The sequence below is a fragment of the Momordica charantia genome (assembly GCF_013281855.1).
Source record: "Momordica charantia cultivar OHB3-1 chromosome 6 unlocalized genomic scaffold, Mcharantia_2.0 BLBB01000006.1, whole genome shotgun sequence".
NCBI classification, from domain to species: domain Eukaryota; kingdom Viridiplantae; phylum Streptophyta; class Magnoliopsida; order Cucurbitales; family Cucurbitaceae; genus Momordica; species Momordica charantia.
In genome coordinates this window covers 28,347,509-28,375,507 of record NW_028275164.1, presented here as the reverse complement: position 1 = coordinate 28,375,507, position 27,999 = coordinate 28,347,509, and the positions used below count along the sequence as shown (strand labels likewise).

The following is a 27,999-nucleotide window of genomic DNA, read 5'->3' as shown; positions in this document are numbered from 1 at the left end:
TTGATTTTTTGTTTCTTAAAAACCAAAAACAAAATCCAGTTATCACACATATCTAATTTTTGTTTTTTAAAACTAAAAACTTATCAAACAAGCCGGAAATAATTATCAAATAGGACAATGAAAGAAAATTCATGGAGATTTGAACTCAGAGATATAATCATGTGAAAGAAGATTTTGAATGTCAGTTGCTCCAACAAAATTTTCCTTAAATTAATAAACTTCCCTATATGATTATGATGCATGAGTTAAAAAAAATGTGCCTCAACAAAAATTTCTTATAATTAATAAATTTCCCTAGAATTCAAATCTTTCTATCCACTTCAAAAGAGGATAACCAAATCCACAAACTAACACAAATGTTATCCATTCCCGCATCAATCAACTCCATTGTTTAGGAAACATAAAAGATGAAAACACCATCATCACCTAATAAACCTGCATATATCTACTTTACAATAAAACCAACAAAGGGCTCAAAAAAATATACATTTAAAGGTCAGGAAGAGATGAATTAAAAAGAATACTGATAACAACAAATAAAAATATGCATCAATCATTGAGATTATCAACAGTATAAGCATTTACCTCTAACATATCACTGCTCAGGACATTTGCCCATGTTTCGCAGCAGGGACATGCCATCTTCTATTACCAGAAAGTCGTAATAGAGAGTCGCGTCGAGGATAATTCCCACGGCATAGAATCAAGAACAACCAAAACATCTACGTATAGAGAAAACGGTTGGCTCATCTGACTCTGACTCTGGTTCGGTCTTTCTTGGACAATAATGCTTAAAGAAGGCCTTCACAGCTCCTTCTACTCCATCTTCCTTCTCCATGGCCTTGGCAAGCTCGAGCGCAGACTCTTTTACCTGGAATGACACATAAGTTCATAACAATCTCCGTAAAACAAGGGGCAAAGCTTCTACGACAGCATCTTATTCTTTTCATATTTTCCTACTAAGAGTTCAAATAGATTAATTAATTAATTAAATAAAAGCAAAGATAATCAATAATTTGCATCTTGAAAGTCATTCAAATTTGATTAGTTCCGATTTCTGGAAAAGAAAAAAAAAAATCAGCATAGGCATCATAGGCATCAGCATAACCATTCAAAACTTACCTTTGGATCTAGCATGAACTTCATAGCACCAACCAATTTGTCAAGTGATAACTCATCAATTGGGATAGGTGCAGGACCAACTCCTCTAGCATGTACCCGCTCACCCCAAAATGGTTGATCTCCAAAAATAGGGATGATCGTTGTAGGGCACTACAATGAAAAAAAGACTGAAAGTTAGCAAAAATCAATCATGCGGTACCGAAAAGACAAGTTTTCCAACGTGAAGCCATTACAGCAGCTTTTAGTCCGGCAGCTGTTGTTCCAGCACCACCATGATGCACCTGTAAACAAGATACAACATAGGGGAAACCCTTTAGATGCAGGAAACAGGTTAAAAACAAGCAAACGTAGTCAATATGCAAATAGTCATAGCATACATTATATAATATCCAACCTTTTAGTTACAGAAGGAAAAAAAATATTGATAAACTTCACACGTATTTATGAACCTTCTGTTATTTGAAATCACGGTCAAAATTACAGACCCAAGCCCGTAGCTTATTCCATTTTTGTGTGATTATTACATATCTCAAGTTTCCTATCAAAAAAAAGAAGAAGAGGAAAAAAAAAGGGTAGAACAGATTCTCCAGCAAAATTTGTAACTTTCCTGCTTAAATGAGCCAGCTATCCTTAGGCAAATTAGGCCTCTATAGCTTGGGTTTGTTTTTTCCATATCTTTGGTAATATTTCCTCACATCAATGAAATATTTTGTTTCCTGTCAAAATAAAAATCCATTTTAATTTCTTGAGTTTGGGCGGATACCCTATCTCCCAATCCTTTATACATTTTCATTTTCTTCATTTACTAATACAACTTGAGTTTTTTTTTTTCAAATTTGTTTTATTACATCATACTTCTTCAGACCTTTATCAACCCAAGCTAAGCCACAAAATTCAACCCACAAATTTATCTGCATCTTCTCTCAAATTTCCAACCCACCTCTCCAGAAATCTTCATCTCCGAATTCTGGGGCCAAGTATGCTGTTGTAAGTGATTTTTTTGGATGAAAAGAAGGTAATCTGAACAAAATTTAATAAGGCGTTCACAACCATATATCTAACTTATTTGCATGTGCATTAACCTATAGGAAGGTTCGGCATTCTGCCTCAACTAATTTGGCTGAAAGCTCCACATTAATTTTTCACTATACTCCCACCTCTTTGTTTAGCTTATTATTGAATCGAAGTTCTTGATTAGTATATTGTATTGTTGATTAGATGAAAAAGGAAACTCACAACTTCAGGTCTGAATACATAAAAAGAATGTGCTCAAGCGAAACATGCCAACACCTAGAACTTTTTTTTACAAGAGACAACTATGACTTCGGACCCCCCATTCAAACTCGTTCAAGCTAAAAGCCACACCAATTAGTTCTGAATCATCATGATGGCCTTTCCACCAACAAAACAACTTGATCCATAAATCTCCATTCTAGGTCCACCATTCTAATTCCTCAAGAAAATGGTCAAGAATATTTTTTTGAATTGAAAAAAAAATATAAAGAAACAAGAAACAAGAATATAAATAATGAGGCAGATTATTTGTTTTCTCAGCTTCTTTCAGGTGAAGGATATGTATCCTTGAACCTTACTTTGTGAAGACCTCTTATTTGTACAGATACATGATCATTTTCAAATAAAAGGAGAACCTTGCACTGTAACTATGCAGACTCACCACAGCCTTGCACTGTAAGAATAGCCAATCATGAGGGCAATTGTCCAATAAATACACAAAGTCCTTCGGTTCTGCCACTGGGAAGAAATAAAATTTAAGCTAAATAAATCAAATCTCCCAAAAGCTATATTTTCCAAGCAACAAAATTTCAGGGGAGGGGAGTGCATATGTAGTGCTAGTTACAATCGTATATGATGTGTCAGTAGAACATACTGAGAGAAATTCAGAAACTTACAATTTCCAAGACCGCCCCAGCCTTTGTTGATGATGCCTCTCTGCCCAGTAATTTCCAGCGCTTCTACAATTATTTGGGTTATCTTTTCAGGTTCTTGAACAGGCTGACATACAATAAAAAACTAGGTTGAGAATGTGAGAAACCTATTAATTAAGAAGGTTGTTTCTTGAGAACATGATAATGCTGTTATCAAAGAAATTGATCGCCAATTAGTAATATCATGAGATGTTTCAAGATGCTACTGACAATTGAAACTGAAAAGAAAATGTCGGAGATAAGCAGAATGTCAAGTTAACATCAAATGTGAAAGGTCAAATTGTCTAGGTGGTCTTTGTTTCTGGAGGGATACACTGTCACTGCAAAACCAGGCCAAATCGATTTACGAAAGGGAACTCATGGCAGTAGTTTTAGCTATCACTGGCGGCCCTACCTGTTGGGACAGAAGTTTGTTGTCTGAACCGACCAACAGGCGTTGAAGTACTTGCTAGAGCAGAGGATAGTGCAACCTGAATATCAAAAGTGGATCTCTAAGCTTCTGGGATATGACTTCGAAATACAATATAAATCAGGGCTGGAAAACAAGGCGGCGGATGCTCTATCTCGAATGTCGGAATCTCCTCAATTGGCAATGCTATCAGCCCCCGCGGTGATCGATACAGAGATCATTCGACAAGAAGTAGCAGTCGATCCCCACTTGGCCCAAGTGATAGCTAGTTTGACTGAAGATCCGGAGAATATGACAAAGTTCCGTCTGCAACAAGGAACCTTATACTACAAGAACAGGTTGGTACTCTCAAAGTCCTCTTTCTCTTATTCCTGCCATATTGCATATGTACCACAACTCCGTGTTAGGGGGTCACTTGGGTTTCTTGAGAACCTATAAGCAGTTGACTAGCGAACTCTATTGGGCTGGAATGAAAGAAGATGTTAAAAAGTATGTTAATGAGTGTGAGATATGCCAAAGAAACAAGACAGAGGCACTAGCTCCAGCAGGGCTACTACAACCCATACCTCTCCCAGACCGGATATGGGAAGACCTGACCATTGATTTCGTGGAGGCATTACCTAAATCCCAGGGGAATGACACCGTACTCGTGGTTGTCGATAGATTGAGCAAGTTGGCTCATTTCATTCCCCTACATCACCCATTCACTGCCAAGGGAGTCGCAGCGACGTTCATACAAGAAATAGTCCACTTACATGGCTTCCCTAGGTCCATCATATCGGATAGGGACAAGGTTTTTATCAATCACTTTTGGACTGAGATGTTCACGCTACAAGAGACTACATTGAAGCGCAGTACTGCTTACCACCCTCAAACGGATGGACAGACGGAAATCGTCAATCGCTGTTTGGAGACTTACCTCCGGTGTTTCAGCAGTGAGCACCCCAAACATTGGAGCCAGTGGTTATCGTGGGTGGAATACTGGTACAACACAACTTATCACGAGTCTCTAAACACTACTCCATTCCAGGCAGTGTATGGGCAGGCACCCTCTGATCATGTATAGAAACCAGAAGACAATGAATGCAACTCTCGACCAACAGCTGGTCGAAAGAGACCAGGCATTAGAACAGTCGAAGGACCATTTGAGGCAGGCCCAAGACCGAATAAAGAAGCAGGTGGACAAGCATCGCCAGGAGGTTGAATATGAGGTTAGAGAGAAAATGTATCTCAAGGTTCGTCCCTACAGACAGCGAACCTTGGCCAAACGAAGGAACGAAAAACTGAGTCCCAAATACTTCGGGCCTTATGAAGTCTTACAGAGGATCGGAAAAGTGGCCTATCGATTGAATTTGCCAGCACTAGCAGAAGTGAAAGTCCATCCAGTTTTCCTTGTGTCCCAGCTCAAAAAGGCGGTTGGTGAGTCCTCCACCTCACAACACATCCCGAGTCAACTCTCTGAAACCTGGGAATGGATGGCAGAACCCGAGTCTGTGTTTGATTTCCAAACTAACACGACAACAGAAGAAAGAGAAGCATTGATTAGCTTGAAAGGTTTGGCAAAAGAAGAAGCAACGCGGGAGTTCGTGCGTGAAATCAGCAAGCAGTTTCCGGAATTTCACCTTAGGGACAAGGTGACTGTCCGTGGGGGGGGGGGGGGTGATGTTAGGCCCCCGATTGTAAAAACTTACAGTAGAAAGGGCAAAGAAGTAATTGGGTAGGCATAGGCCAAAACGACCAACAGAGAGAAATGCTTAGATAGGGGCAGGGGAGTGTGTCCTTTTAAGGGGGAAGGAATGTCGTTAGGGATCATCTTCATTTTCTGTGTTTGCTACTGCATTAGCGTTTGGGAGAGATTCCCCACCCTTTCGAATTGGTGGGTAGCTTTTGTATTGCCTTAGGGCATCTTTTGTAAAGCCTTCGACTCTGTTTTTATCTGAATCAATGAATAGTAAGATGATACCTCACATCTTGGTATCAAAGCAGTTCGGTGCTGGGAGGATCGCCATCAAAATGACGGTGAAAGAACTAGAAACTAGGTGTGAAATAGTAGAAAAGGAAATCGCCGGTGTGAAGTAAGAAATCACGGCAATACACCTGAAGCTCGATGAGCAACAGAAGCTGAGTGAAAATATTCACGTAACGCTTAAAGCGTTCATGGCTGAGATAATCGGCAGGAGTCCCCGTCCTATTTCGTCAGTAACAAGAGAGACCTCGACATTGAAAGGGAAGGCAACCACAGGAGAAGTGGCCGAGAACAATAATGGAAACCAAAGGAATGACAGGAACCGTTTCAAAAAGGTAGAAATGCCTATTTTCGGAGGAGAAGAACTCGAAGCGTGGATATTCAGCGCTGAACGCTACTTCGAGATTCAGAAACTGATGGAGGAGGAGAAGATGATCCACAACGACATTCCTTCCCCCTTAAAAGGACACACTCCCCTGCCCCTATCTAAGCATTTCTCTCTCTGGGCTGTTTTGGCCTATGTCTACCCAATTACTTCTTTACCCTTTCTACTGAGTTTTTACGATCGGGGGCCTAACAGATTAACACTAATGATAAAATACAGTCTAGGAGTCCAAGTTTTTCTTAGTTCTACTCGTATGGTGGTGCAATATGTGAAAGGGTACCAATGAATGTATCAAGTTCTTGTTTCTCCAGTGCCCCTTCTCATTTTAAGTGATCAAGGCTTAACATCAATTGGGTCTTTCCGTAAAATGATAAAATCTAAAAGAATTCTTCATTCAAATATTTTTAGGCCATTCATTTATTGAGAAGTCTAAAGCTCTTTCTCGTTTAGTTCTCGTTTTTTCTCTTTTTGGGAGGAGGTTGTCTCAGCCCCCATCATTAGGCTGTTTCTTTTGGTTCTTGTTCAATGAATTGTCTCTTATTCAAAAAAGAGAAGACTAAAGTTCTATAACTAAATGGTTCTCTTGCTATAATGTGGACATTTGGCTTGAAAGGAATAAAGGCATCTTCCAAGAAGAGGGAACCAGATGAATAAACGATTTACATCTTCACCACTATTTTTTACCCATTGTGCCAATTCCACGACATCACATGGAAGGATATCTATTTGAACTTTGTTCAATTAATTTCTTAATGAAAGTTTCATTCTTAAGTAATTGGGAGGGGATCTCTCTTCCCCCTGCCCTTAGGCTGTTTTGCTCTTTTGTTTTATATATCTAAGGTTTCTAAACCAAAAGGAAGGAAAAAAAAAAGAGTTTCATTCCATAGCAAAATAAACTAAAATTAAAAATATACAACCTCTTTCATACCCACCCCAGAAAAGAGGAGCCAGGCTTTCAATGCAGAGAAAGGAGAAACTTTTAAAAACTGAAATATCAAATTGAATGGAGGGAGTAATATGAAACACTCACAAGGCTACCAAAACCAATATAAATAGGCTTGTCACCAGCCTGAAGCCAATTTACAAGCGTCTCAGGAGGTTCATAATTTGATGCAAGATCAAGGAAGCAAAATCCGACCACGTCCACCTTAGACCCCCAATCTGAAAAAACCCAAGTTTTAAAGCTAGAACCATAAGATTCTATGTGCTAATGATCAAGAATGACACATTCTATATTCTTTTCCAAATGAAAAAATTACAGATCCTGCAAGCATGCTGTTTTATATTATGAAACAACACGGTAAATTTCTTAAAGAGTAACTTGTTAATAATGCTTTACAGTACAATAACAATTAATAATTTCAAGAATGAACCTTTTGGTTTAGGAACAAGATGCGGGCTCCATATATATCCATGTGGCACATTTGATTCAGAGGCATGAGAGCCACTTAAATAAGTGACAGGTCGTAGCCTCAACCTTTTCTTCCTAAGATCATTAATCATGTCCCGTATCCCAAGCCAAATTAAGGAGTCTACAATTTGATATGAGAGCTGGAAATTACAAAGAGTCAAAGGTCAAACTAGATTTGACTAAATTTGGTGAAGGTGAAAAAATAAGTCAACATGATGTGTGTGTGTGTGTGTGAAAAGGCAGAAGGCAGCCGTGATAGAATTACCCGATAGCCAGCCTGTTGCTTGACACGGGATAAAGGATGAGGAAATTCACTTGTTGGCCTGGTAAGAGGAGGAAATAATACATGTTTCAAACTTTCTCACAGAGCACATGGCACAAATGTAGTATTCATACAATATAACTCAGTAATAGTATCTCCGTCAAAAAAGAAAAACAAAAGTACGTTGTCTAGGGCAAACTTACGTCCATGGCATTGTAAAAAAAATGTGAATTGGAATGTTAAGTGCCTCTGCCACATGGGTATGTCCTATAGAAGCATTGAAGAGGTAATTGTAAAGAGTTTCTTCACAAAATAACAAATTAGATTGTCACACGAGAATTTAAATGAGCTTAGATGACAATGGAAAAATGTGCCACCGTCTTACAACCTCATTCCAAGAACCCTCTGCCCAGGATGAGAAAGACTGAAAAAAGTGGAGAAGTAAAGAGAACTAATGCTTTCCACAAATATTAAGCAAAAGCATAGTAGAATAACAAAATGAAACCTGAGAGAGGTTTTATCTCTTACAGAAGGCGGTAACATTGTTCTTTGTTGTTCCTTCTAAAGGACAATGGTTTACTTTGTAACTTTCAGATGTAAAAGTTCATGTTTCTTAGGAGAGAAAAAAGGGCGTATATATATATTTAGTGGGAGGGTCTTACCATAAGCTGGTGGGTTGGCAATGATAGCATCAGCTTCAAAGGCAATGCCAGAATCAATATCAGGTTCTTTGCAAGCTGGAAGTAACGAATAAATGATTTCTTTCATTTGATTCCTTTGAATGGGTATCTCAGAAGGCCCCGAGGGCAAGAAACCCTTGTTTTTCACCATGTCTGTTGCATAAGGGTAATAAATTGCTCACAAAACAATAAATGAAAAACAATTGTCTAAATTCTCTAACAGAAGTTAATAAGTAAATCAGATAAATATTCAATCATTTGAATGATTAGATCATCGGACGGTTGGCAGAATATTTGTCATCATATTATACCTAAACTCAGAAGAAAAGGCAGCTCGTGACAGTAAAAGAAACACTTAGCTTTGAACAAGCCACGTACAAATAAAGAGTTGTTCATAGACTTGCACGGGGCACTAAGATTCATAAATCTAATGATGAATCAAACATGAGCTGGGAAGATAACAATTGAAATTAAAATAAAAATTGCAAGGGGAGAGAACCATAATTAATATCTTCCCAGCAATAAAAGATAAAAATGGAAGGTCTCATAAAGAGAGGAGAAACAAATTTCCTCTATCAGGTACAAGTGAAAATTCCTGACAAAAGAAATATAAGTAAAAATGGGAGATCACTAGCATGCAATCAAAAAAATTTTGATCCATTACAAATAGAATCTGATTCTCTTTTCATTTATGTTACTTTTTTCCTCATTTATTTGATCTCTTCATTTTCCGTACATGATTCTAAAGCACAAGTACATGTCCCTTATTTCAATAATGTTTTCTTCCTCGAGAAATATCATACATAAGAAATGGAGCATTGCTTGCTACCAACTCGGGCATAATCAAGAATTAATTTCAATAAAAATAAATAAAGCAAGTTCGAACTTGGCCTTGACAAGGTTAACATGAGATTAACAGAAATTGTTTCTCGTTAGGAGATTTTGAGGGGACAGAAAGAAGAAGAAAAGAAAGAATGAGGAAGTTGTGGGATCTCCAGATGTTCCATAGGCACTATATTAAGCAACTGCTGATTAAAGTATTGTACCAAAATAGTTTCTCTGACCTCTACTTTTAACGTGCTTGAGCTCAGGAAGACACTAAAGCACAAGGTAGAATGTTTATGGTGAACTTACAGCTCGCAAGAATCTTCGGATCTCCACCAAGTGGATAAAACTCCAGCCCAGCAGTTAAAACAAACTCCTTGAAATTTGAATGAGTAGCAAGTCTAACACGATGACCATAATCCTGCAAACATTGTAAACACACATGAGAATAATTATTACCTCAGATATATTAAATAAAAATTATAATAATATTTGATTGCATGTTTTTTCTATCATTTTTTAACAAGAAACAAAATTTTCATGGATGGATGAAAAGAATAAAAATGTTGGAAGATACAAACTCCCACAGAGAGTGAAAAGAAAAAAACAATACAACCAAACAAAATAACAAAACATAGCAAAACAAGCTCTTCAAACCTAACAAGTTTCCAATCAAACCTACGGCACCAAACTAAAAGATGTCAACCACTGGCTCTGAACAAAAACCAGCTAAAATCAAAGAACCAAGAAAAACCACAGCCATCAAAACTTCACAAATTTCAGCCTATAACAAGATCCAAAGTAAAAATGTCAGCCTACCAACACCACCAAAGCAAAGTAGAGCAACATGAGAATCCACAAAGAGATCTCCTCGAAAACTAACGTGAACCCTTCGGCTTTATTTCACAAAGATTAAATCCAATTTCTTCAAAATAATGCAGAAGAGCTTCCTTATCTAAGGCAATAGAGGGTGGACAAAGTATTTCACTATCCTTAGAATGACTCTTGGACAACCCAAGCTTAATATCTTCCAAACCGGATTTTCAGGGTAGACAAAGTGTTTTTTCTATCATTTTTAACAGGAAAACGAATTTCATGAAATACATAACAAAGCCTCAAAAATGCCAAGGAGTTACAAATAGACTGTCAAATTGACTATGGTTGTAGAAATAGGGTAATTCAATAAGAAATAGATAAAGAAGGCTTTTGTGGCCAAGGTGTGGGCTTTTTGTATGTACCAAGTTCAGGTTATCTTTTTGTCCCACACGTAAGATTGATAACTTGATCCTCGAAAATTTTGGGGAGGCCTTCTTAAAGGCAAGGCTTTTGTTTAGCGGAATTGTGCTGCGAGCATTATGGCTCATTTGGAGAGAAAGTAACAGTAGGTTTTTTAGATAAAAGGTCCTTGGAGGATGTTTTTTATAGCAATGTATAGCATATTGCTTCGTGGTGGTCTATAAACCACATGAAATTCTTTTGTAATTATAACCTATACTTGATAGTTAGAAATTGGAAGGTTGCTATCGTTTAGTTTCCCGGGGAGGGTGATCTCAACCCTCTGCCCTTAGGTTGTCTATTTCCTTAACACCTGCTAAAAAATTGCAAAGATACTTTTTTTTCTTTTTTTGAACAAATATGAACTTTTCATTGAAAAGATGAAAATGAACAATAATTGTTCAAGGATACAAACTCTCGAAAGAGTGAAAAAGAAACATAAAGATAAAAATACAGAATCTAAACAACTGAATTACAAGGCCAAATAAAAACATCACAACTGTTAAAAATAAGAGAAAGTGAATAACGTGAGAATGGCTCAGAAAGAGAACACCAATGATACTGCAACACCAAATGATACTTCTTCTTCTCTTTGAAGAAATTACCACCTTAATCATTCAGCCAAGCCATTAGGGAACCAAATATCTCCCTACAAACCCAAAGTCTCTATATATCCTCAAAAAGTTCTCTTGCTTCTTTAGTAGCTTTTATGCCATTTAACCAATGAGATCCAAATGTGTTTTTTTTTCTAATAAGAATCGGAAAATATATTTTGAGACAGCAAAAGGAAACAACCTAAAGGTCAGACACCCCGCTGGGAGAAAACTATAAACTGAAGAGCTCCAAACACGTTAAAAATAAATTGTTTAGTAAGCAAAATTAAAGAGATACTCATAAAAGTTCCATACCTGTAAACGTTTTCCAATTGCAATAAATGGCTGTACATCTCCACGTGTTCCAACTATAAGCATTACTATTTGCAGAGGTGGTATATCCTGGAGGTCTGTTGCTTCGAGAGGTTCTTCTTCATTTGTTTCATGATAGGCTTCCTTTGGTCCAACATCAAGAGTATGAGGTTCAATGTCTTCATGGACTTCAAATTCCACAGTTCCATTGTCTTTCACCGTGGCTATTCTGTTTAACAATTTAAGCTGTACGGTTTTAAAAAGTTAGTATAGAAAACCTTGTTCTAGGAATTTTACAGTAATTTTTAAGCAAAGGGGGAACACGTTCTGGGTTCTGCACCACGGCGTCGCCAGTAGAAAGAAAAAAATGTAAGCTGCATTTTCTCATTGCAAACATGCCAGTTAAAAATGTCATAAAGAAAAATTTTTAAATGTGAATCATCACCATGAATGCGAAAAGAAATAACACATTTGCAGAAAAGTTCAAAGACATAGTATATAGCTAACTGTCTAACATTAACGTGATTGGTAAACTCCTATAAAGCAACAAACATAGTTTGAAACAATGAATATAATCTTGATTTCATTCCTTACCATGTAGATTAAAGTTTCACATGAAGAGTGAAAGAGGGTATTCTTTAGCCCAAAAGTGTTAACATTTTCTTCATTCGAGAAAATACGACGCAGGCTGGTGTAAATCATAGTCAACTTTAAAGGCTTGAGGTTTCTTTTGGATTTTTTTTGCTGCTATTTATTTACTGTGGGGCAATTGTCTATACTGTTCAATTACGAGTAATACCAGGTACAATCTGTCAAAAATACCTTTAAATATTCAGCTTATTTGTCTGGGAAGAATATTATAAAATTTCTAAGAATTTGTTCTTCCGAGATCAGTTACATTATCCTATTTCATCATTTTAGTTAAATTAATCTTTCGAGAGTGACCCTAGGAGTTCTCTAGACAAAAGAAGAATATACAAAATATAGGAGGTATTGTTAAACTGCAATGCTCAGCGTCCAGATGAGGTCATTTGATTCAATAATCAAGGAGTGGTCAAGGAGTGGCCAATTTATAAAGCATTAATTAAAATTCATCGTTTGCACCAAATAGGTATCTTCCAATATACCTGAAATGGAGTTATCTAAATGCAATTATGTTTAGAGTAAAACAATTGCAGACTTCTGATTAGAAGAATAAATAGAGAACAACATAAAACTTCTAGGTGTAGCCCTACAGGGCTAAATTGTAATCTGCAATGTACCTTATGTTAGACAAAATAATTTGTTATTGTTTCTGCAGTATTATACCTTCCTATGAACAGGAATCTTGTCATCAAAAATTTTAGCTGCCTCTTCAGCAAGAAACTTATGTTTGTGCATCTCAGTCTTTGATCTTTCTAATTTATGCTGACTTGAATCAGATTCCAACTGGTCAACACTTGATGTCTGTATTGGCATGGTGTTGACTTTAAAAAGAGTCCTGCTGGAGATACCTGAATTAAAAGAAAATTCATATATCCCAGTGGTTTTATCAATTTTGATTCTTGAAATAAAACTAATGTGAAAGCATAATTCTCCCATAATGTTGGTATTTAGATGAACATGTCAAGAAAAAAAAAATGTAAGACCCGCCAATTATATCTGAAAAAAAGTGAAGGGGAAGATGCTATATCGATAAAATGATACCAAGTGTTTTATATCTATAATAATTCTAATTTGTGATAAATTGAAATAAAATAAAATAAATTAAAGGTACACAGAAACAGGGCACAAAAAATCTTAATAAAAATTTCAGGCTATCTATCTACAATATGATAAAGGAGGCCAACCTTTTTTTCTTTTTGAGAATTGAAGGGACCACAACTTCAACTACATATATCTCAGCACCAGTTGTTATGTGCATAAAAATAACAAAATCGAATAACAAAGTTTTAAAACAAAATATATTGAGAGGAAAGTATATCCCGCACCATACTTTAAAAACAAAATACCAAATCAAAATTACTTCTATACCGCCAAGTGGTGATTTGACATGTGAAGTCTGGGTTGGGACATAAACAGAGGTTTAAGATCTAATAATGCCATAAAAAACCTACAAGGTGGAAGCATAAAAGGGATAGGCTGGCAATGCGACCAAAGTTCTATATTGGCCAAACAAGGGGAAAATCCATTGGTTTAGAAGTAGAGGACAACGTCTCCTTTTTGGTGAAACTCAAAGTAAAACTATAAAGGCTTATGCACAAAGTGGACAATATCATACATTCATACCATAGTGGAAATGCGAGGAGGTCTATTGTCCTAACGTGATACAACCTTGGACAAGCCTATACCCTATTCATTTTCTTGTTTGAAGATTAATACCTCACAAAAGAAATAATATAGTACAACTCAAGGTTCAAAGCTTGGCAAAGTTTACAATGACCCGGTGACACCATTGTGTTGTAAAAAAATGATGAGAAATTATATTTTTTCACCAATATGGCTCAGCCTAGTCAATTGAGTCATGCTCCTAAGTAGACAAAGTCAACTCTGACTTCTGATTCAAACTAGCATTTGGAAGATACTACTAACATATGGTGGTTACAATATATAAGTTAGGTTGAAGAAGATATGTAGCTCAATGACATCTAAAGACATTGGTTAACCATTTTAAGTAATGTTGATAGTTCAAGTAATTCAAAAGTGTATTAGTGCAACTTACTATCCGATGTGTTTGGATCATGATTAGTAAATTTTAGCTTTTATCTAAGCTTCCTATCTACTTTCTTCCACCTGCATGAATCGTCCAATATCAATGCAAGTTTTTTTTTTTTAATGATAGAAACTAAACTTTCATTATCAAAAGGGAGGTACAAAAGTGGGAGATGAGATATTCCCACAAGCCAGGGAATTACAAAAAAGCTTCCCAATTGGCAAAGATCTAAGAAACACTGTCAATGCAAGTCAAGTTACATTCGTCCCAGGACCGTCTGACTACCTAAAACCATTAATTTGAACCATTAATTGACTTCAGAATCGATCCAAAATACTGTTTCCTTCCCCTCTACCAAATAAACTAAAACCAGATAAGTTCCTCAATAAAATGTCAGAAGTATTGTGGAATTTGGAGCACTTCGACGAATAGATGGAGGATATTACGGATATATAGATGATCAGTATCCTCGTTCGTTTCCAAATGGATCACAACAGTCTAAGCTCCATGACGTAATTATCAAAGCAAGATATAATAGCTGCATTTGAATTATAATTTGGAAAGTGGATCAAAGTGAAATTGCAACAGGAGCCGACACCACTGAACCGGAGTACAACAGCAACAAGATTCGGAACATGAACTAACAGTGTAACGAGCTTAATCTCAACCTTTTCACAAGATTACGGTCGACAACTGGTGTGGATTAAGAAGTACATCGAGTACGAACCAACAAACAAAAAAAAAAGGAGACACGAGAGATCCATCTGCAGAGTATTAGCCAACGACACTAAGCTATCAAAGTACAATTTTCACAACGCCATGACCTACAAACCTGGAGAGTCATTGCCGCCATTCTTTTCGGGACCAAGGCTATCTTCAATTCTAACTTCTCTGCTCGCCATTCCATTACTATCACTACCATTCTCCCTCCTCGTATCCTGCTCCATGCTGACTTCAACTTCGGAGGAACTCAAGGACGAGCTCTGGTGCCTGTCGAGCGTCTGCCTCATCGCATCGGCGCCGGAACAAGGCGACGCAATTGAGATCCAACGATCTGGACAGGGGACTGAACAGAAAGTTCTGATTCCAAGGAAATGATAACAAACAGAGGAATCTTTCACCTTTTTTGTGTTTGTGCCTTTTTCTGCTTCTTCTTGTTCTTCCTTTTTCAGGGGACTGTGGTGAACGAGAGGGAGAGCACGTTCCCCATCCACGAGTCGAGTTGAGTTGGTGGGCGAGTTGTGATGGATGCCAATTGCCAATTATGTTGTAATTGGGGTTCGATTCGATACGTGGCAGTTGGCACGTGATTTCCTTTTGCGTGGTGTTTTCCTCTGTCGTCTTCCGCCGTCAAAGACGGCGACCGGACGAGACCCAGCGGCGGGTTCGGTCACTTGCCTTCTTTTTTTCAATTAAGGTTAAAACATTTTTTCTCTCCAAAAAAAATTGTTGCTAAAGCTCCTATTTTCTTTTGATTTTATTTCATTCAAAAAGTATTTCTCTTTCTTATTTTGATGGCTTCTTTAAAACATTAGTTGGGAAATAATATGTATCAATTAGTATGCTCATGTTAAAAGAAAACTTAATTGATTAAATTATAAATTTGGTTCATGAATATTCATAGTTTATATTTAATATGCTCGTGACTTGTGAACTTTAGAAAATATAAGGACAACTTTGTAAATTAACCAACTTAGTTTAAAAATATATAAAGTAAGTAAATATCAATGTCTTCGAATTGTTTTTATATATTCCTCCTAACATAAAGTCATAGATTCACGCTCTAAAAAAAATAATACTAAATAACTAAAGGGGTTATGTATTCACCATTTATACTTGTTATGTTCAATATCAATTTTGCTTATTTACCGATTTTTAAATAAAGTCTGTTAAGATAAAGTTTTGGATAATGTATGTCAATATATTTATAAATGGAATATTCCATATTGATATTAGGAATCAATTATACATGTCTTGTAAATTGAGATCTATAATTTATGTAATAAGTGAAATAACATTGATAATGTGAGTTTGACTTAATGCGAACTTGAACTTAGTTGAATTGGTTAAGGCACTCCGATTATAAGGTAATGAGTTTGACTCTCACTCTATCATAAATTTTAGCTTAGCAATTTATGTATCTTGTGTATTCTTAGGGATAAACTTTGTCTCATGCCAAAGCAAGCATAGCTCAACGGTAATTGGCATAAGGAAAAAAAAAAAAAAAACTTTATCTCCTATTTTGCTTTTTAATTTTAATGTTTTTATCTATTATTTTTATCTCACGTTTGTAATTCATCTTTCTCTCAAATTCCACCAATTATGTCTCTCTTCCTCCCTCCCAATGCTATCCTTCCTCTATTTTTCCTCTTTTTTTTTCTTTTTCATATATTTGTTTGAGCAAGCATGAACTGAAAAACAAGAGAAATGATGTGAAATGTTTTAATAAAATTGTTCTCAAATTTATTCTTAAAATTTGATGACTTTATCTTTATTATATAATTATAATTGTTGCAGTGTTTTAATAGTTGAATAATATTTAAAAAATAAATATATTTAAATAAATAATTAATGCATTCATAAATTAAAAAGACAAAAAACGTGTAAGTTTGACTATAAAAAAAGCACATTCATATAAAAAATAAACAAAAAGCACATTCATATGTGACTATAAAAAATAAACAAAAATAAGGAATATGTAATATGAATGTGCTTTTTGTTTATTTTTTAATTTCCTACCAGTATTGAAAGAAGAAAAAAAATAAAAAATTTTTAGGAGCACTTAATCAAACTTCAATGGTATTGTTAGAATATATACCCATCTGAACTTATTATACACTTTTCTAATACATATGTACATATGTTGTAATATTTTAATTTGATTAGTAATTATTTATGAGTTTTCTTTTATTATTTAATTTGAGAGTCAAGAGATCGAAATATTTTATCAAATTGTGGGGAAAAAAAAGAAAAACCGTATTTGAAAAGGAGAGGTTAAAAATTTATTAATTTTATATTAAATTACCAGCTAATTTTCAAACTCTCAGAACACAAATTTTAACAGATATAACATATATGGTACCTTTTCCACTTTACCAATTTGTTATATTTTGTTATTTTAAGAGTAATTGGTCAAAAGATGAATATTTTTTACTCGGGAACATTAAGTCAACATCTAGTTGTATAATGATTTGAGCTCCACAACATTTCAGTTGGATTGTTGTATATTGGATGGGATGTATTAGAAAATACCTATTGTTGATAAAAAAATATATATCATAGAGGGGTTGAATCTTGAAAACGAGATATCTGCATCTCAACCTAACTAATTACGTATGTTATTTGTAATTTCCCAACACATTATCTCAACGAAACACAAATTTAAAACATTTATTTTATGTTTTGCTCATAATAATATATCAATTTTATTTAGGTAGCTTGATTATAATATTTAATTAAATTTATCCAACTTTATTTTATATATATTAAAATAAAATAAAAATATAACGTGCAACACGTGTTTCTTTTTAACTAGATGTAATAAAAAGTACAATGTGTGTTGTCGGTAACATGGGACTCGTGTCTGAGAATTGAGATTCAGTAACGTGACGTGGTCATCCCATTTGACATGTTTTTTTACCACCCACTTAATACATCCATCATATAATAGTTCACACCGATGTCACTATAAACCTAACTTCATTGTTTCCCATTAATTATATTTTATATATTTTAGGGACTATTTGTTTTGGGGTAGATGATGAAATTTCAGATGTTTTGAATTTTAGATGTTCGTCATCTTCAGATAACCACGTTTGTTTCGTAGGTCAATTTATAAGGATACCTGAGAGTATTTGGATAGTCATCTTTGTTTTGTAAGATTTGTTCTTGGAGATGTGTTAAATTTATGAAATCTTAAAAAAATGTACTAATATTTATATAATTTATAAATTCATTTAATATAATATATTTATTTGAAATAATTTTATTTATTTTATTTATTTATGTGTTATTTTGTAGAACAAATTAATTGATATTAACTTAATATATATTTCATTTTTAACTTTAATAATTTTCCAGAAAAATAATCATATAATTTCTGCTATCAGTGAAATTTATTTATCCTATCATCACATTATATTTTTTTAAAAAAGAACAACATCACATGTATGTTGGTCGTAAAAATATTGTTGCTTTAAATTATATATTTATAATAATAAATATTATTAATAATGTAATTTCTCAAAATATTAAAAATAAATGAGGATATTATATAATTTAATTGCAATTTATTTTACATATAAATCTAATGTACAAATATATTTAATAGCATAAAGTTGTTTATTAGTGCTGACTACATTGATTTATTTTAATTATAAATTTAAAATATTAAAATAAAGAAGGGTAAAATATTAAAATTAATAAAATTGATGAAAGAAAATATATGGAGAAAAAAATGAATAGTAAAAATGTTAAAGAAGCTATCCTCAACACGAGAATCTTGGAAACCCGTGTGTCAAAAAGGCATCCAAAACCCGTAAGATGCCTCCCCATATGAGCATCATAAGATATCCGGACATCTCAAGATATCCGGGTATCTTACATTCCCGCAAAAAAAAAAGTGAGAATTCAAATGTCTGTCAAATGAGAATCTCAGGTTCCACGAAACAAACAGCGGTATATGATACAACAACATCAATCTCATTCTCATTTTTTATTAGAAAGGTTACGAACCTATATAATAAAATATTAAAATAGTATTCTAGACAGTTTTAGTAAATATTTGTGATTCCAACAAATTTATGGCAAACAACATTAAAGAAATAACAATAATATTCACAATTTGAGTGATTTTATTATAATTCTTTGTAAATAAATGATAATTTTTTTTAATACAACATATAAGGGCGGGAGATCGAACTCACGACCTATTTATTGGAGATATATGTCAATTACTGCTGAGTTATGCTCGCTTTGGTAATAGTACCTAAATTATACACACGCAAAAAAGAAAACCAAATAGTTTTAATATTTTAGATAGAGTTTTGAATCAAAGTTTTCCCGTTGATGATATATGTCTCGTGTGTTACGTTATATTTATATTATGTTTTTTTAATACAACATGTTAAGGGGAGGATTCGAACTCACAACCTCTTACGTGAAGGTATATGTTAATTACCATTGAACTATGTTAGTTATGACTATATTTATATTATGTTATTGATCAAGCATTTTATTATTTGCTCTCCATGATACTATATTTAATATATACGTATAAAACAATATTAATTACGAAAACTTGTGTACTAACAAAAAAAATTATTACGAAAACTTGTATAATTGGTCAAGCATTTACACCTTTGAAGTTACACCCAAATTAATGAGTGAAGCAATATTGTAATTAATATATTTATGTAATTTATCAAAATATATATATGTATGATTAACGACCATAAACAAATTGTAGCCATCTGAACATATCTTAACTGGTTAAAATATCTATTTCTGATCAAAATATCGTAAATTTGAGTCTCCGTCTCCATCTCCATGTTTACACTAAAAAAATGTAGCTTGATTTTTTTAGTTATCTCAAATTTAAATAAACTAGTCTACCCAATAATTAGGAAAAAAAGTCTACAAAAACTCAATTAATCAAGACTTCAAATAAGAAGTAGTTGGTTTATCTTACTATAAATTACAAATTAACCTGCATAGTTAATGTGACACTTATGTTAATAACCACGAGTGAGAGTTTAAATTATTTTAGATTGGTGATTAACTGAGTTAATAGTCAATTATAACTTAATTCGATGGATAATATATATATATATATATATGTTTTTCTCATAGAATTCAAACCCACGACACTTAGATTGAAAATAAATGTCTTGATCGGTTGGACATAATTGATAATGAATAATTTTATTACAGTAAAAAGGTGAGAGTTAAACCTCCTATGCAATTAATTGAACTAAAAGTGAAGACAAAAATTTTGGACACTAACTTTAATTTCGCTTCTTTTTTTTTTTCTCACGTCAAGGAGTGATGTGATTACTCTTAAAAAATATATTATTTCGCACCATGCATTGAGATTCGATTTTTATGCTTGAATATTTGTATGTTTTTAAAAGTAATTTTTATTTATAGTTTATAGAAGGCATATTTGCTGTTACAAGTAATACAAAATAAATAAAAGTTCAATAACTCAATAAAAAACCATTCGGTTTATTTAATTTTAGACTAAATTATAAATTTCATTGGTGTCACACTAATTTAGTATATATAATTTTAATTGTTGGAATTTAATCATTATAATTTGAGTTTGGATTCATATATATTTTTAGAAGTTTCAACTTTAGTCAAACATCACAAATTGCATGTAAATTATTTTATTTTTTTGCAATGTTTTATAAGTTGTTATCCAAGACTAATTCAATTAGTCAAATATATATATTTTTTCTGTTGATTTAAGCTAAATATAATTTGTTAAATCATATTGCAACGCGAAAAAAAAATCTCATATATTCAATTCAAGAATAATTTAGGATAGCACACATAATTTGAAAAGATTAGCCAATAAAACAAAATTAAAACTAAAGTAAATAACAAAAGATTATTATTAGGTTAAATAATAGAATATATTAAAACTAAGGTAAATAACAAAATATTATTATTATGTTAAATAACAAAATATACCCATCATGCTGTTTATTTCAAAATATTCCCATTGCTTCAAAAGCTTCGCCATTACCTTTAATCTTTCCTAAATATTAAAAAACAAAACTTTAAGTAAACATTTTTTAATATTTCGAAGAAAAAGTTAAAACAACGTGGAAATTGACGTGGTATTATAAGTCCAATTTTACTCTAAAGGTTTTTTCCCCGCGTCAACGGAGTTTGCTTATCCACTGTGTACTCAATTTTGCCATAATTTCCATTTTAAAAACAATAAGTTATGTTACACTATATTTATTTTCAAGCTTAATCTAAGTAAGCTTCCACGTTAATTGCTACATCATTTTAGATTTTGGCACGTTAATCTTCCATTCAAAATATTAATGAATTTTTTCAGAGGTATGGTTGAAACGTGTATGAAATACCAAGGATAGTATAAATTTTTTGAAGGTATATAAGTAGTTTTGAAACAAAAGGTAAAATTTGATATTAATTATAATCTAACCTTATTATTATTGTTAGTTTTTTTCTAAATAAATTGTAATATTTTAAATTAGAAAGACCAAATTTATATTAAATTGATATTTAGGACTCGTTTGGTAATATTTTCTCATTTTTAATAAAAAAAATAAAATAAAAAATAGAATTGCATTACTTACGACCCATAGAGATTCAAAATGATAAAAAAAAAATATATATATAGAGGAATAAATTGGAAACAGGAATTAGGAATTTTTTTTTGGTTGTTTTTAATATTTATTATATTTTAGAAACTGTTTTTGAAAATATTTCTCAAACACGCGCCCAATTTCGTACTGAGTCTATGACTTGTTCAGAAATTTTGGTGGGAAAAAATGGAAGCGATCTCCTTCACGCTCTATCCTCTAATGCCGAAACTAGAAGCTTTCAGCGTTCAATTCCCATGGAGGCATGTGAATTGGAACAAATATTTTGGAGTTAGAAGAAGCTGTCAAAAAGAAAACACGGTTGATTTCAATACTTGTAGTTCTCCAATCTTTGAGTGTGGAATAATCTACCATGGCTGCTTCACAGTGGATGTAGGCTTGATGCTGAACCACTCTAATACTCGTCTTCGATTTTACTTCTTCCTCTGTAATTTTCTTGTTGAAATGTTCCTTTCCTCAGTTTCTTGCATGCCTTCGTAAGTTGGATCTTCGCGTGTGGTTCTATTCTTCGAAAGCTTGACAGCACACTGCGCATCAACAAGAAAGCAGACACTATGACGAATTCCTTCGGTAAGGTTGTGGATAATTTCAGTGCCAAATCTATTCCATCTTTATTTATTACGAGCTTCTTCTACACCCAATCACGAATTCCTTCGGTAAGGTTGTGGATAATTTAAATGCCAAATCAATGCCATCTCTAATTATTACGAGCTTCTTCTATACTCAATCACGAATTCCTTCGGTAAGGTTGTGGATAATTTCAGTGCGAAATCAATTCCATCTCTATTTATTACGAGCTTCTTCTACACTCAATCACGAAGAGTTGGAATTGAAGTAATTAACACCGCCATTTTAGAGAGAGCGCGATGGCGAAGGCAATCAATAGGCAAACGATTCTCCTTCAACATCTGCAACCGAGATATTCGCCTTCTCTTTCTCAGACCGATGAATCCGCTGCGCTTTCGGTGTGCATTCATAATTTATCCGTTAATTTCGTGTTGTAGATTACCTAATTTGCAGAATATATCATTCGCCTACACGTTTGGTTCTTTCAAATACTTTTAGCGGCTGATTTCTTCTTGATCTTCTTCCACGATCTACATTTTTGTTTGCGCATTCGGCAATAAAGGTCTTCTTCGTGTCTAAGTTTGATTTTCTTTGGGCAGTCTTCTCTATGTGCAGATGGACAAAGTAGTTCACATTCATACCACCGGACAGCTGCTTCTGGAGACGATGTTGTAATTGTAGCGTAAGTTTTATTGATTTATTTTTTCATTTTCTGGGTTCGGGATTAATAAGTTCTGAAATTGTACTGCTTCTTTAACCGATATTGCTCGTTAGTTGCTTGTTTATCACATTATTGTCTGTCTCTGATAATCTTTTGCTGGAAAAAAAAAACAATTGTAAGCAGGGCATACCGTACAGCAATTTGTAAAGCAGACACAGGGAGTTTCAAGGATACTCCTGCAGACGACCTTCTTGCATCTGTTATAAAGGTTTCATTCATTCAAATGTTTACGTTTTTCTTCTGCACTTGTATGAGATTTTTAATCCAATTTATTTTCTGTTGTTTAGAGAGTCTCTCTAGAAAATGAACTGTTGTAGTGTTGATGTAGGCTGTCATTGAGAAAACAAATTTGGATGCAAGTGAAGTTGGTGATATAGTAGTTGGCACAGTTTTGGCACCTGGCTCTCTGAGAGCAGGCGATTGAAGGATGGCCACGTTCTTTGCTGGCTTCCCTGGTACAATATTTCGTGTTCCTGTCTCCCATATGCATCTTTCTTTTAAGCGACAGTTAATATTAAGGAAACGGTCTGTACTTCTCTCCGAAATTTTGACCTCAACTGGTCAATACAAAATGAGGATAGCTTTATTTCTACGAGAATTTGTGCCGACTTTTAACATAGTTTAGATGGCTAGGTATTAGTGACTTTCTGTTAAGCATCCACGTCAAAAGTTAAAAGAACTAAATATCGATTTTGAGATGGAATTCTATGAATATTAATATGGTATCACAGTCCAATAAACTTAAACAAGTATCTGATCCAAAAAGGGAATCCAGCCAAGATTGGTGAGCTCAAAAGAGCCACCATCTTGAAGGACATGAAGGATCCCACATCGAAAATATCTGTGAGAGTCCTATTAGGGGTATAGGAGAATATTATTAGTTTGTTAGTATGAAGGGGCAATATGGTAATTAGAATTGGTAATTAGTTAGGTAAGATGGATATAAATAAGGGTAGTAAGGGAGAAGGAGAGTACCTTTGGCAATAGTATTGTGTGAGGAACTTGAGAGAGTTCTTGGGAGAGAGAGGCTATTGATATTGTAGTTTCGGTTTGAGATTGCAATATAATTATCTAGTTACGTTCTTGTATTTGGGATCCTAACAATATCAGGGACCTAACCAGATTTATAATATACATGTCATACTCCTTTGGCCAATAGATTATGAGATTGAACCCATGAATATTGATACTCTCATAAATCCTACGTTTGAATCTCATTCCAATGATATTCAATAAAAAACAAAGTTATGTTTGTTATAAAAGCGAAGCATAAACAAACATAGTTTTATTTCCATTGGATTCCAGGGTCCAAAATTCCGTCCTCTATGACAATTTAGCTTATATTCTTCATATTTTGTCTTTGATGTATCAGAATCAGTGAGCTTAAGAACTGTCAGTAGGCTGTGCTCATCAGGCCTTCAAGCAGTTGCTGATGTTGCTGCTGCTATTAAAGTAGGATTTTATGATATTGGTAAGGATAATCGAAGTTTTAGTTCAGTCAATAATCCTTTTTGTTCCCTATATTTATTGCCCTAGAGCAAAATCGGTTCATTTTATGAAATTTTCTTGAAATAAAAAATTCAAAACTTCAGAATTTGAGAACGCAAAAAGGAACATTTTCTAGATATTCTCTTGCATGCAGGCATCACAGCTGGCTTGGAGTGCATGACTGTTGATAAGATTCGCCTCCTTAGTAGAAGAAATCCTAAAGTATTTTTTTTCTTTTACATTTTGAAGAAACTTGATTGATTTGGCTTGCGTTATTTTTTAAGTAATAAAAGGTGTTAACAGGTTGATACTTTTCAACAAGCTCGAGATTCTTTGCTTCCTATGGGCATCACTTCTGAATATGTTGCCGAGCGCTATGGTGTGAGTAGGGAAGAGCAAGATCAAGCTGCTTTAAGTTCTTGAATTCATTCAGATGCTTTTAAATTTGGCAGCCTTAAAATTTATTGTTTTAATAAATCTTGATTTTAATTCTGACTTATAAATATATACATATACATATATATATATATATATATATATATATATATATACACATATATATATATTATTTTAACATTGCAATTCAAACGAACAGGTAGATTTGAACCTTCAATATATAAAAAGAAGTTACTAAATAGCTTGAACATTTGAATTACATTTATTACCATTTCAACTGAAATCGCCTTTTATTCACACAGTGAAGAGACCAAAATAAGTTACCTAAGTTAGGAACACTCTTTAGGAGTCAACAAAGAAACGTACTTTAATTTGAGTAAATTGTGAAAGGAGTAAAATTATTGAAAGAGCTATGGATTGAACACCAAGAGGAAGAAGAAAATTGGGCCAAGTCAAGGCCTTCACCTCACAAGACATAAAAGTTTTGGCTTCCTCTTCATTGGTTTGCAAGATAATCTTGAACTTAAATATTATTTCTGTTCTTCAATTGATAACTCAGACCTCGCCGACTAGTGAAAATTTGACATTGGAGTGATTTCAATAGGTTGAATCACATATAGGCATGCTGCTGCTGCAACTGCATTGGGTAAATTCAAAGATGAGATCGTCCCTGTTTTCACTAATGTAATTGAATAATGACTCCTTTACTGGGCAAAAGTTATGCACTCATTTTATTTTCGTGGTCACTTACAAATTTTTTGCCATACTCCAAAGGTCATGGACGCAAAATCTGGTGTGGAGAAACCTGTGACTGTATTTGTGGATGAATGCATTCGTCCAGGCACAAACATGAAAGATTTGGAAAAGTTGAAGCCAAAATTCAAGAAAGATGGCTGCACAACTGCAGGTTTTATGTTTACACAGTCCCTTTGCTTATTTATAAAATATGAGATTTTGTTAATTCTGAAATTCATGTCATTTTATAGGGAATATTTGTCAAAATGGTGATGGAGCTGCTGTGCTCCTTCTCATGAAAAGAAGCACAGCTATCCAGAAGGGTCTTCCTCTTCTTGGGATCTTCAGGTATGAAATTTACAATAGAGTTCACTACGTACAGTATAAAGAGTGGGGGAATCAATCTTCATATTGAAATAAATATGACGAAAATCAAGCATGAATGTATGAAGTAATCTTTCAGTATATCATCTATCTGTGTCAGGTATCTGTTCTAATGAAAAAAACACACTTGTGATCGTGAAAATATCAACCTTTTCATAATGTCATAGCAATTACTCGGAATATATTTTATTTTTAAGTGTTATCAGGTTAGAGAGAATGTCACTGTACTTTAACAATAATTTTATTTTTTATTTTCTCAAATATTATTCATAAGGTTATTTTCCAAAAGGTATACCAGTTTTTAGATCTTTCTATCATGAAGAGAGAACATCATTTATGGTTTCCTCTCGGATAAAAACGGAGACAGAAATCCAGGGAAAAGAAGAAGGGTAAACAGAAAATGTTCTGCAGCTGAAGGATTTTGTTTTTGTTTTTTTTTTTCTTTGGGGGTAAATTCATGCTGGAGTTTTGCAGCAGTTGGTGTTGATCCAGCCGTTTATGGTATTGGACCAACTGTTGCAATTCCAGCCGCTGTCAAATCTGCTGGTCTTCAGCTTCAACATATCGACCTGTTTGAAATTAATGAGGTAATATTACTTTTGACTCTCAGTTAAAATGGTTTAAGGAACGGAGATGATTACAAAAAATGTCTTTCTTTATCCTCTTGAAAACACAAGAAATGAGAAACCAAAAACGAGAAACAGTCCTAAGGTTCTAGTTTCTCTTGTTCCCCTTTCAATGAACTCTTTTGTCCTCCTCTGTTATCTCAGACATTTGCATCTCAGTATGTGTATTGCTGTAAGAAACTAGAGCTTGATACTGAGAAGGTGAACGTTAATGGAGGTGCAATTGCCCTCGGACATCCTTTGGGTGCAACAGGTAATTAATCTTAAAGTTTGTTCATCATATTTCACATCTCTCATGTTCATTTCTATTTCCATTTGCCACACACCCAGCATGATATGTCTGAATCTTTTAAAATCATTTCTATGTTTTTCATGGAAAGTAATTCTTGAAAACCTTAACCTTATGCAGATGATAAAAGTTTTTTTATTTTTCCATTTGTTTCAGGTGCCCGCTGTGTGGCTACTCTCTTGCATGAAATGAAGCGTCGTGGGAGGAACACTCGCTTTGGTGTCATTTCTATTCCCACAGGTCTGTCTCTCTAACCCCTAGCACTTTCCTTCTTGGCCATTTTAGCCTAATAAGAAAAATAAGGTTGGAAGTATAAGTTTAAGGTGTGTTTGGGAGTGATTGATCACTTTTGTCATCGTCAAAATCACTTCTATTTTCATTGAACATGTTTGGCAAATTAAAGAATTGATTTTAGGAAAACATAAAATCACTTAAAATTTTTTTATTTTAAGTTATTATTTGGATGGTGATTTTAGAAAATCAATTATTCTTAAATCTTTTTTTCCAAAATCACTCCTACCGTCACTCCCAAACATATCCTTAGTTTGAATTATGTCTAAATAGTCTATAAAAACAGGTCCCCCTACTCTCAAATTTGTGTAGGATAATGCGGTGGCTTGAATTTTTAGATATTTCTTGAATATTAAAATTTGCATCCCACATAAACTTTTACTAACTAAGTTTAGCAAGAATTTATCATATACAAGATTGAAAGTTCAGGAATTAATTAGAAAATTTCAAGAGTATAGGACTAAATGGACATGACTATGAAATTTTTTTATCTATTAGAAACTAGTGTGAGGACTAAATAGACACAACTTTACAAGTTTAGAAACCAAATTTATAATCAAACCTAAAAATAAGTATGGTTAATTATGTGGCAGTGAGATGGTGTTACTGATGTTGAAGGAATTTGCTGTGGGTTTCAGGCACAGGCATTGGTGCTGCAGCAGCTGTGTTTGAAAGGGGTGATTCCGATCGAACAGTCCAAACTTTAGATTTAGCCTCAGATATTAATCTTCATAAAGTTAATAAATAAACACAAGCAAACTAAGAAAAATATACACCCATATACATGTGAAAAGCCCTCAATATGAAATAAAAAAATTAGGATAATCTTCTAAATAGTCGTTATTAGACATGTTAAGAAAATCGCAATGATAATAATAACAATATTTTCAAGGAACAATTTTATTTTTGATTAGAAAAAAATTGGTTAAAATTATCTTTTACCTATTATTATAAATTCTAAAATATGTATATATACTATATAGGATAATCTCATTGGTGTGGATGCTGAGAAAAAGTATATATTTTTTCTTTTATTGGGGTGGCTTTCGCATTCACAGAAAAATTTTGAAGTTCTTTAAAGTTTTTGTATGATTTGAACATTCATAGCCGCAAAGTTGTATGTATTTATTTATTTATTATTGGATGGAAGAAGGTTGTATTTTTAACGTATGTCTCAAATAGTTTTGTATTTATGTATGTTGTTTAATTAATATCATCAGAAAAAATATATATATTATCAATGATGAGAAAGGGTTTTTTTTT

At 33.7% G+C, this 27,999-nt stretch overlaps 1 protein-coding gene and 1 pseudogene across 2 annotated transcripts; one reads left to right on the top strand and one right to left on the bottom strand.

Moving 5' to 3' along the window:
- Positions 1–348: 348 nt before the first annotated feature.
- Positions 349–15,129, bottom strand: LOC111024636 (sterol 3-beta-glucosyltransferase UGT80A2). Its single transcript, XM_022302371.2, has 14 exons — positions 14,711–15,129; positions 12,495–12,679; positions 11,190–11,432; positions 9,316–9,427; positions 8,164–8,334; positions 7,705–7,768; positions 7,505–7,562; positions 7,202–7,379; positions 6,859–6,989; positions 3,033–3,135; positions 2,798–2,874; positions 1,356–1,403; positions 1,123–1,272; positions 349–871 (listed from the first exon to the last, which is right to left on the bottom strand). The coding sequence occupies exons 1-14, from the start codon at positions 14,886–14,888 to the stop codon at positions 704–706; spliced, it is 1,866 nt and encodes a 621-aa protein (XP_022158063.1). The 5' UTR covers positions 14,889–15,129; the 3' UTR covers positions 349–703.
- Positions 15,130–21,371: 6,242 nt separating this feature from the next.
- LOC111023272 (3-ketoacyl CoA thiolase 1, peroxisomal-like) lies at positions 21,372–27,880 on the top strand (annotated as a pseudogene). Its single transcript, XR_015791809.1, has 14 exons — positions 21,372–22,204; positions 22,406–22,488; positions 22,651–22,735; positions 22,856–22,982; positions 23,900–23,998; positions 24,170–24,237; positions 24,319–24,430; positions 25,016–25,095; positions 25,186–25,318; positions 25,398–25,494; positions 25,997–26,117; positions 26,301–26,409; positions 26,602–26,685; positions 27,375–27,880. The product of XR_015791809.1 is annotated as a 3-ketoacyl CoA thiolase 1, peroxisomal-like (transcript).
- Positions 27,881–27,999: the final 119 nt, after the last annotated feature.